We start from the raw sequence: 11,670 nt of genomic DNA on the forward strand, positions 1-11,670 counted from the left end.
CTCCAGTATGAAAAAAGATGCATTCTCTTTGAGTAAATAAAGGTATTTTGTGTGTTAAACTGTGCTTCAGTACCAGGAATATTATTTTGTTAGCTAGTATAATAATAAATGTATTTTACCCTACCAAAATGACAGTTGTAAAGATCTAAAGGAAAGCTCATGAATGTTTTCTCTTCAGGTACCATAGAGGAAAAGATCTATCAAAGACAGATCAGTAAACAAGGTCTTTCTGGGGCAGTTGTAGACCTATCCAAGACATCTGATCATATTCAGTTTTCAGTGGAAGAACTTAAAAATTTGTTCACATTGCATGAAAGTTCACATTGCGTTACTCATGACCTGCTTGACTGTGAATGTACAGGAGAAAATCATACAGGTTAGTTGCATTTTACTTCTTTATGATGAAGTTAAGTGGTCACTCTTGAGCAGTTGAAAATATTTAAAAACAGAATAACTAAAATATTGACCACTTGCATATGTTAGTTTTCTTTTTTCTTCTTCAGGTCTTAGGGCAGCTATGACCTGGATATTTGAGAAAAAAAAATTTTTTTTTGCCTCCTCCCCTTTGTTTTTAATTGGAGGATAATTGCTTTATAGTGTTGTGTTGGTTTCTGCTGTACGACAACATGACTCAGGTATAAGTGTACATATATCCCCTGCCTCCTGAGCCTCCCTCTTATCCCCTCCCCACCCCACCCCCAGGCCACCCCAGAGCACCCAGCTGAGATGCCCGTGCTGCACAGCTGCTTCACGCTCAGCAGTCTCACACGTGGCGCTATTTATTCGTCAGTGCTGCTCTCGCAATCCATACCCACCCCCTCCTCCCCAGCTGCTCCAGTCTGTTCTCTACGTCTGTGTCTCTGCTCCTGTCCTGTAAATAGGTTTGTCAGTACCGTTTTTCTAGATTCCATATGTATGTACTAATATACGATATTTTCCTCTTTTTAACTTAACTTCACCCTGTATAACAAGCTTCAGTTTCATCCACCTCACTTCAACTGACTCAGACTTCTTCCTGTTTATGGCTGAGTAACATTCCATTGTATATATGTGCCACAGGCTCTTTTAGGTCAGTGGACATCTAGGTGGCTTCCATGTCCTAGCTCTTGTAAATAGTGCTGCAGTGAACATTGGGGTACATGAGTCTTTTTGAATTATGGTTTCCTCAAGGTTTATGCCCAGTAGTGGGATTGCTGGGTCACATGGTAGTTTTATTCCTAGTTGTTTAAAGGAATAGTGCTGTATCAATTTGCTTTCCCACCAACAGTGCAAGAGGACTCCCTTTTCTCCATATCCTCTCCAGAATTTATTGTCTGTAGATTTTTTTGTTGATGGTCATTCTGACCAGTGTGAGGTGATACCTTATTGTAGTTTTGATTTGCATTTCTTTAATAATCATCAATGTTGAGTATCTTTTCATGTGTTTTCAGTGTTGGGTATCTTTTCTGTTTTATTGAAACTCAATTTTTCTTTTTTTTTCTAATTTTATTTTATTTTTAAACTTTACATAATTGTATTAGTTTTGCCAAATATCAAAATGAATCCGCCACAGGTATACATGTGTTCCCCATCCTGAACCCTCCTCCCTCCTCCCTCCCCATACCATCCCTCTGGGTCGTCCCAGTGCACTAGCCCCAAGCATCCAGTATCGTGCATCGAACCTGGACTGGCAACTCGTTTCTTACATGATATTTTACATGTTTCAATGCCATTCTCCCAAATCTTCCCACCCTCTCCCTCTCCCACAGAGTCCATAAGACTGTTCTATACATCAGTGTCTCTTTTGCTGTCTCGTACACCGGGTTATTGTTACCATCTTTCTAAATTCCATATATATGCGTTAGTATACTGTATTTATGTTTTTCCTTCTGGCTTACTTCACTCTGTATAATAGGCTCCAGTTTCATCCACCTCATTAGAACTGATTCAAATGTATTCTTTTTAATGGCTGAGTAATACTCCATTGTGTATATGTACCACAGCTTTCTTATCCATTCATCTGCTGATGGACATCTAGGTTGCTTCCATGTCCTGGCTATTATAAACAGTGCTGCGATGAACATTGGGGTACACGTGTCTCTTTCCCTTCTGGTTTCCTCAGTGTGTATGCCCAGCAGTGGGATTGCTGGATCATAAGGCAGTTCTATTTCCAGTTTTTTAAGGAATCTCCACACTGTTCTCCATAGTGACTGTACTAGTTTGCATTCCCACCAACAGTGTAAGAGGGTTCCCTTTTCTCCACACCCTCTCCAGCATTTATTATTTGTAGACTTTTGGATCACAGCCATTCTGACTGGTGTGAAATGGTACCTCATAGAGGTTTTGATTTGCATTTCTCTGATAATGAGTGATGTTGAGCATCTTTTCATGTGTTTGTTAGCCATCTGTATGTCTTCTTTGGAGAAATGTCTATTTAGTTCTTTGGCCCATTTTTTTGATTGGGTCGTTTATTTTTCTGGAGTTGAGCTGTAGGAGTTGCTTGTATATTTTTGAGATTAGTTGTTTGTTGGTTGCTTCATTTGCTATTATTTTCTCCCATTCTGAAGGCTGTCTTTTCACCTTGCTAATAGTTTCCTTTGATGTGCAGAAGCTTTTAAGGTTAATTAGGTCCCATTTGTTTATTTTTGCTTTTATTTCCAATATTCTGGGAGGTGGGTCATAGAGGATCCTGCTGTGATGTATGTCGGAGAGTGTTTTGCCTATGTTCTCCTCTAGGAGTTTTATAGTTTCTGGTCTTACGTTTAGATCTTTAATCCATTTTGAGTTTATTTTGAAAATGAGTATACTACCCAAAGCAATTTATAGATTCAACGCAATCCCTATCAAGCTACCAACAGTATTCTTCACAGAGCTAGAACAAATAATTTCACAATTTGTATGGAAATACAAAAAACCTCGAATAGCCAAAGCTATCTTGAGAAAGAAGAATGGAACTGGAGGAATCAACCTACCTGACTTCAGGCTCTACTACAAAGCCACAGTTATCAAGACAGTATGGTACTGGCACAAAGACAGAAATATTGATCAATGGAATAAAATAGAAAGCCCAGAGATAAATCCACGCACATATGGACACCTTATCTTTGACAAAGGAGGCAAGAATATACAATGGATTAAAGACAATCTCTTTAACAAGTGGTGCTGGGAAATCTGGTCAACCACTTGTAAAAGAATGAAACTAGACCACTTTCTAACACCATACACAAAAATAAACTCAGTGTTGGGTATCTTTTCATGCGTTTGTCTTCTTTGGAGAAATGTTTGTTTAGGTCTTCCACCTTGTTTTGGTTGGATTGTTTGTTTTCTGATACTGAGCTGCATGAACTGCTTGTATATTCTGGAGATTAATCCTTTGTCAGTTGCTTCGTTTGCAATTATTTTTTAACATTCCGAGGGTTGTCTTTTCATCTTGTTTATAGTTTTCTTTTGCTTTTAATTAGGTCCCATTTGTTTATTTTTGGTTTTATTTCCATTACTGTAGGAGAGAAAATTTTAATTAGAACCCTGTTAGTTCTCTCAATTTAGCTTATTTCAGAATCAGTTTTGGAAAATTTGACTTATTTAGTAAAAATCTTTCAAATCCTGATAATGATTTAAGAATTAGAGAAATGTTTTTAATCCTTATTTCTGTTTCACACACACACACCCGACAGGCTAATCCTACTGTTTATTTTGTGTACAACTTATTCCTAATGAGGTCATACTTTGTGGACAGTACGCATAAGCCACCATGCTTCTTAGTACCTCACACACCACTTGTGCTGCTTAAATGAGGCTGAAAGTGTCAACCCTCCAGAATGAACACCATTCAGATAGGAACTCGATTTGGAGTAGTACTTGAGCAAGCAATGTCCGGAAGTTGGAAGTCACTTGATAATTGTATTGAGATGAGTTTAAGAAGTGAAACTGTATAAGACTAGCATGAAATAATCTATACTTTATATAGTCAACATTAATCTCCTCTGTTGTATGTTTTTTCCATTTTAGTGATTTCTATTCTAATTATTTCTTTTCTTTTGCCCTGTGTTTATCTAATTTTTTCCCTTATTTTCTAAAGTTGAATCCTTAGGTTAATGACTTTCAGTCTTCTTTTCTAAAATGGCTATTAAGGCTGTAAATTTTCTACTAAGCTGAATCTCATAATTTTGATATGCCATCTTAATTATTTTTCAGTTCTAAATATTTTTTATTTTCCATTATGATTTCTTCTTTGGCTCATGAGATATTTAAAAGTATGCTTAAAATGTATTTTAGTTTTTGTTATTGAATTCTGGCTGCTGCACTGTAGTCCCAGGTATGGTCTGCATGACATTGATTCTTTGGCAACTGTTGAGACTTGGTGTATGTGTGGCCTGGTGTGTTCAGTTACTAAATGTTTCTCTTGTGCATGAAAATCATTTGTATTCTCTTAATTACTTAGTTTAGAGTTCTGCCGTATGAGTCAAACTTTCTGTTACCAAATTACTTTTTTCTTATTTTAAAGATTTAAAAATTTACTAATTTAACTGGAAAATTGCATTGAAAAATGTAATGTTTACATATGAAAGCTATTTGAAAGTATAAAATGTATATGGTGGAAACACTTCCTTCTGTAATGCCCTCATCTGTCTAGTTTCTAGCCCTGCTGCCCTATAAAAAACTACTGTTACTAGTTTTTTGTGTATCCTTCTAGATGTATTTTTATACATATGCAAGGAACTCTGAATAAATATTATTTGCCCAGTTCCCTCCAGGCCCCCATAAGGGATTGTGTAGTATGTGTATGATTCTGTACCTTCTATGCCTTTTTCCCCAAGAAAAAGAAACACAAAAAAGCAAAATGGCTGTCTGAGGAAGCCTTACAAATAGCTGTGACAAGAAGAGAAGCGAAAAGCAAAGGAGAAAAGGAAAGATACACCCATCTGAATGCAGAGTTCCAAAGAATAGCAAGGAAAGATAAGAAAACCTTCCTCAGCGCTCAATGAAAAGAAATAGAGGAAAACAATAGAATGGGAAAGACTAGAGATCTCTTCAAGAAAATTAGAGATACCAAGGAAACATTTTATGCAAAGGTGGGCTCAGTAAAGGACAGAAATGGTATGGACCTAACAGAAGCAGAAGATATTAAGCAGAGGTGGCAAGAATACACAGAAGAACTGTACAAAAAAGATCTTCATGACCCAGATAATCACGATGGTGTGATCACTCACCTAGAACCAGACATCCTGGAATGCAAAATCAAGTGGGCCTTAGGAAACACCACTATGAACAAAGCTAGTGAGGTGATGGAATTCCAGTTGAGCTATTTCACATCTTTAAAGATGATGCTGTGAAAGTGCTGCACTCAATATGCCAGCAAATTTGGAAAACTCAGCAGTGGCCACAGGACTGGAAAAGGTCAGTTTTCATTCCAATCCCAAAGAAAGGCAATGCCAAAGAATGCTCAAACTACTGCACAATTGCACTCATCTCACACACTAGTAAAGTGATACTTAAAATTCTCCAAGCCAGGCTTCAGCAATACATGAACCATGAACTTCCTGATGTTCAAGCTGGTTTTAGAAAAGGCAGAGGAACCAGAGATCAAATTGCCAACATCCGCTGGATCATGGAAAAAGCAAGAAAACAGAAAAGCATCTGAAAAAGAAAAAGAAAACAATAAAGCAGAAAAACATCTATTTCTGCTTTATTGACTATGCCAAAGCCTTTGACTGTGTGGATCACAGTAAACTGTGGAAAATTCTTCAAGAGATGGGAATACCAGACCACCTGACCTGCCTCTTGAGAAATCTGTATGCAGGTCAGGAAGCAACAGTTAGAACTGGACATGGAACAACAGACTGGTTCCAAATAGGAAAAGGAGTTCGTCAAGGCTGTATATTGTCACCCTGCTTATTTAACTTCTATGCAGAGTACATCATGAGAAATGCTGGGCTGGAAGAAGCACAAGCTGGCATCAAGATTGCTGGGAGAAATATCAATAACCTCAGATATGCAGATGACACCACCCTTATGGCAGAAAGTAAAAAGAAACTAAAGAGCCCCTTGATGAAAGTGAAAGAGGAGAGTGAAAAAGTTGGCTTAAAGCTCAACATTCAGAAAACGAAGATCATGGCATCCGGTTCCATCACTTCATGGGAAATAGATGGGGAAACAGTGGAAACAGTGGCTGACTTTATTTTTTAGGGCTCCAAGTCACTGCAGATGGTGATTGCAGCCATGAAATTAAAAGACACTTACTCCTTGGAAGGAAAAAGTTATGACCAACCTAGATAGCATATTGAAAAGCAGAGACATTACTTTGCCGACAAAGGTCCGTCTAGTCAAGGTTATGGTTTTTCCAGTGGTCATGTATGGATATGAGAGTTGGACTATAAAAAAAGCTGAGCGCTGAAGAATTGATGCTTTTGAACTGTGGTGTTGGAGAAGACTCTTGAGAGTCCCTTGGACTGCAAGGAGATCCAACCAGTCCATCCTAAAGGAGGTCAGTCCTGGGTATTCATTGGAAGGACTAATGTTGAAGCTGAAACTCCAATTCTTTGGCCACCTGACGTGAAGAGTTGACTCATTGGAAAAGACCCTGATGCTGGGAAAGATTTAGGGCAGGAGGAGAAGGGGATGATGGAGGATGAGATGGTTGGATGACATCACCGACTCAATGGACATGGGTTTGGGTGGACTCGGGGAGTTGGTGATGGACAGGGAGGCCTGGCGTACTGCGGCTCATGGGGTCGCAAAGAGTCAGACACAACTGAGCGACTAAACAGAACTGAACTCTACCTTTTTCATTTAATAGTATATCTCAAGATCTTTCTGTATCATTACAGAACGTTTCCTTATTCTTATTTTCCCCTCAGTTATATAATCCTCCATTGAATGAATAGACCATAATTTATTCATCTAACCTCACAGCTATGTAATTAGGTTCTTTTCAGTCAATATGCATCTTCATTCATACATCTTTTTCCACATGTTCAAATATCTCTGTAAGGTTAATTATCAGTTTTGCTCTGTCAGAGAATATGTACATTTGTAGTTTGATAGGTCCTGCTAAGGTGCCCTCCACTGGAGTGGAGGTTGTATCATTTATACCCCACCAACAGTATACTATTTCCCCACAGCTTTCCCAGTTTAGGATTATCAGATGTTTGGGTTTTTGTCAGTCTGAGAGTAAAAATGGCTCATTTGTCTAGTTTTAATTTAATTTTCTTTTGTTATGAGTGAAGTTGAGAATGCTTTTCTATGGTTAAGAGCTGTATTTTCTTTATGTGAACCACCTGTTCATAACATTTGCCCATTTTTCTGTTAATAACCTAATTCTTTGTTAGATGTATTATTAAGAAATACATTAAAATCTTACAGTATGACAGTGAAGTTTTCTCTTTCTCATTGTTCTGTCAATTTTTGCTTTATATACTTTATATGTTGTTTGTGAAATGTTTTCATTATTATTTCATTATTATTTATATTTTCATTATGTAGGGATTGCTTTATCCCTAACATCTTTTGCTTTCATTTTGTCTTATGTTAATATATTACACTGACTTTCTCATTGTTAGTATTTATCTGATACATCTTTTCCCATTCTTTTACATTAAATCTTTCTGTATCATTTTAGGTAGCTCTCATTTAAATAGCATGAGCCTGAATTTTCTTTTTTCATCCGGTCTGATGTTTTCTTTCAACTAGAGCATTCAGTCTATTTACATTAATTATAATTACGGATATATTTTGATTCATTTCTACTGTCTGTCTTTTCATTTTTTGTTTTTTTCCCCCAACAAGGGTCTATTAGTGATTAAGTCTCTCAGTATTTTATTTTTCAAAGTGTTTTTTCTCTTTCTTAAATTCTGTCTTTGCTGGGTGTACAGTTCTAGTTGATAGGGTTTTTTAATATTTGGGGTGTTTTTTTTTTGGTCAGTACTTTGAAGGTATTTTTCTACTGTCTCCTAGATCCTCAAAGCAGCCTCAGCTTTTGTATCTTCTGCTCTGTTTGGTTCTTCTATTTTCTAGCTCTTGTTAAACTTCTCACCGTTCATCTCCTGAGTTTGTTGCACATCTATATGATTATTATCTTGAACTCTTTATTGGGTTGATTGCTTATCTCTACTTCTCTTACTACGTCCTCTGGGGTTTTATCTTATTTCTTTGCTTGGAACATACTCTTCTGTCTCCTCATTTTGCCTCTGTGCTTATTTTTGTGTGTTAAATAGGTTGGGTTTTTCCTGATCTTGGAGAAGTGGCCTCTATTTCCTATAGTCCTCTGGCTTTCCCATATGCAATTCCCTCTGGTCTTCAAAGCCAGATGTTTTGGGGGCTCATCTTCCCTGTGCGGGACCCCCAGGCTGGAGAGCTTGACATGGGCCACAGGCCCCTTGGTCTTTGGGGAGAACCTCTGCAATTGTGATTATCCTCCAGTTCGTGGGTCACCTACGTAGCGGGGTGGGTCCTGACTGCATCTCTGCATCTCCTACCCATCTCCTTGTAGTTCTTTCTGTCTTTAATTGTGGAAAATCTCTTCTGTTGGTCTTCACGTCCCTCTCATAGAAAGTTGCAATTTGTAACAATTACATAGTCCTACTTTTGGTGTGCCCGTGGGAGAAGGCGAGCTCAGGGTCTTCCTACTTTGCCATTGTGGCCACTCTGTCGTCCTTCAGATCTGAATAACACAGGTCAGCTTCTCCTGTTGTACATGCTCACAGCCCTCTCTGTCTTAGCTTCATACCCTTATCTCTGTTTGTAATGTGGCTCCATAGTTCCTTATTTCCAGTTTTGAAATCTAGAAAGCTTGAAAGACCAAAAGTTGTCACCCCGCCCCCCGACCCCGCACCTTCCCCCTTATGGCTCAGCTGGTAAAGAATCCGCCTGCAATGCAGGAGACCCGGGTTTGATCCCTGGGTTGGGAAGATCCTCTGGAGAAGGGAAAGGCTACCCACTCCAGTATTCTGGCCTGGAGAATTCCATGGACTGTATAGTCCATGGGGGCGCAAAGAGTCGGACACGACTGAGCGACTTTCACTCACTTCACTTTCATAAATTTGCAACAATCTTATTTGGTGGCAGATACCTTAGCTAAATTAATGTGAATTTATTGATGGTCTTCAATCTCTTTTGTACAACTGTTCTTGCCATAGCTGATTAATGAATTTGATTATGGAGTGTTATCCCACGTTGTTACAGTTGTATTCTAAATTAGGAAACCTATCTGGCCCCACAGGCTTTTAGATGAGAAATTGTGGACCTATAATACATCTATCTCTCTGGATGATTATTTGTTTAATGTGTAGTTCTCTTGTTAGATCATAAGGTCCTTGAAGTCAGAGGCCATGTCTATTTTTGTTGACCACTTTGGCCCTCTTTGCTCAAGTTAACACATAATAAACAATTTATAAATATTCGTAGAAGGAATGAATTAATTGAATTTGCTCATCTTAACATGAACTATGGTAATCAAATGTAATAAGTCACACAAACTCATTATATAATAAGAAAAGTATTGTATATAATAGAGTATTGATTGGCCTAAGGATTTTCTTATTGTTTTACTTGTTTCAGGTGATTCATTGGAAAAACTCCCCGTGTCTAGAAATTGTCAGCTTGGTCCACATCAACAGAAGTCTGATTCCCTGAAACCTCTCTCCATGTCACAACTGAAGCAATGGAGACATTTTCCTGGAGATCATTTAAATCTTACAGATCCTTTTCTTGAAAGAATAAGAGAAAATGTATCATTCTTTTTTCAAAATATAACCAATCAAACTACTGCTATATAATGAAATATTACTTTATGATGTTACTTTGCTTCCCCCTTTAAAAAGTTAATCTAGTAAGTAAATGTACTTCTGGAAAACAAATAGAAGTATTTTAATTATAATAATGTATTTTGTTGAACACTATATTATAGTTTTGATATGGTAGTCAGAACTGACTTGTTTAATGTTTTGTATATGTTCCTAAATATTGAAACATTAAAGACATACTTCTATCATCCTATAATTGCTTATCAATAAATCCATAGTTTGTACACTTTATTAAGTGCTTTCTAAAGAATTTTCATAAGGAATACTAAAAGGTAAAATGCCCAGTTTCTTGTCTTTGGGAAAGCTAAATCGATTAGGAATTGCAGCCATAGATGTGGGAGACAATTGAAAACTTTGATAAGTTTAAACTATAGCTCAAGGGAGAAAGAAAATGAGAGATTGGGATTACAGATGCTGAAGATGTGATGCAGGCAGTTTGGATGAGAATGGTGTGTAGGTTGTGTCAGGATGGGGAGGAGCATTGGACCCTTCAAAGCACTGGTTTCTAATCTGGGACCTCTGACTCCTAGGGGACTGACATGTGGTCTGTAAAGCCATGTCCACCAAGCACTGTGTATACACTGGACCATGGTTCAGCTACCATCATGTTGAAGGTTTCTCGGGTAATTGTTGGCATTAGTGTACAAAGCAAGCTTTACAAGACTGAAGTTGCAAAGAGAAAGGAATTACTCATTTAATCTCCAGTTAGGGCTCCTATAATCAGCTTTTGATTCCTTTTAGGGAAATTTCTTTTAGACCAAATATGGTCTTAAGGTTTTGAGTAAAGACTCAATTATCATCAAATCTGAGTTCATTAGATCTGTAGTGCCATGCCGGGCATTTGTGGGCTTCCTTAGTAGCTCAGATGGTAAAGAATCCGCTTGCAATGCAGGAGACCCCCTCGATTCCTGGGTCAGGAAGATCCCCTGGAGAAGGGATAGGCTACCCATTCCAGTATTCTTGGGCTTCCCTGGTGGCTCAAATGGTAAAGAATCCACCTGCAATGTGGGAGACCTGGGTTCGATCAGTGGGTTCAGAAGATCCCCTGGAGAAGGCAAAGGCTACCCACTCCAGTATTCTTGCCTGGAGAATCCCCATGGACAGAGAAGCCTGGCAGGCTACAGTCCGTGGGATCACAAAGAGTCGGACACGACTGAGAGACTAAACACGTATACACATGCACGCCTGGGCATTTGTACATCTATGATTCATGAACTGGCATTTTGGGGACCAAGTTTTTCAGAAAGGAAGTAATCAACTAATAAAAAGCGAAAATGGCATTTCTGGACTCTGTTTACAGGCTTCTTATATGAGGCTTAACATATAAAGCTGTCTTCAGTATGTACCTTGTATCACATTATTCTCAGGTATAAAATCTTTTTAAAAAGGTAAGAGACTAGCTGTGTTATTGTCTTATGTTAACTGTAGTGGACACTAGGGTGTTCTGCCCAGGTTGCCCCCTTTAGGATCAAGCTGCTCGTTTATCCAGCTGTTGGGAGTGTCACCAGCGACCACTCATAGCCAAGTCTCTCTCCAAGAAGAGCCCACAGCTGAAAGGAGCTGTCTTATGCAAAGTTCCCGTCCCTCCCCTAGGTGACTGGCGCCCACTGATCTGATGATGTAGGGTAGAAAGGCCCAGCCCCTTGCCTCAGTCTGGGACAAGCCTTCAGGGCCCACTCCAGCTCTAGGCCCTCCGTTGAGGCCTGTGTTGTTGCTTCACTGCCGTTCAGCTTGTCTCTGTGTCCAGACCTGCTTCCTTCAGTGCCTTACAGACGTCACTCCTGACAAACTCCCTGCGTGCACATCTGCTCGGTCTGTTGTCCAGGTGACCTGACCTAAGACATTACCCACAGAGGCATCACCGAGGAAAAGCACTTGAATAATTATGATT

General features: G+C 38.8%; 1 protein-coding gene across 3 annotated transcripts in view; it reads left to right on the top strand.

The window, feature by feature from the left end:
- Window positions 1–11,103, top strand: part of RAD54B (RAD54 homolog B) — a 119,948-nt gene extending 108,845 nt beyond the window's left edge. Inside the window, exons 15-16 of one of the 3 annotated variants that reach the window (XM_070802894.1) lie at window positions 179–376; window positions 9,535–11,101. In XM_070802894.1, coding sequence (XP_070658995.1) covers window positions 179–376; window positions 9,535–9,752 — 416 coding nt within the window. In that variant the 3' untranslated portion in view covers window positions 9,753–11,101. Of the gene's footprint in view, window positions 1–178; window positions 377–9,534 lie in introns of all 3 variants that reach the window. The other 2 variants (XM_070802893.1, XM_070802895.1) reach the window with 2 other exon arrangements.
- The last annotated feature ends 567 nt before the right edge of the window (window positions 11,104–11,670 follow it).

The sequence above is a fragment of the Bos indicus genome, chromosome 14 (assembly GCF_029378745.1).
Source record: "Bos indicus isolate NIAB-ARS_2022 breed Sahiwal x Tharparkar chromosome 14, NIAB-ARS_B.indTharparkar_mat_pri_1.0, whole genome shotgun sequence".
Lineage (NCBI taxonomy): Eukaryota > Metazoa > Chordata > Mammalia > Artiodactyla > Bovidae > Bos > Bos indicus.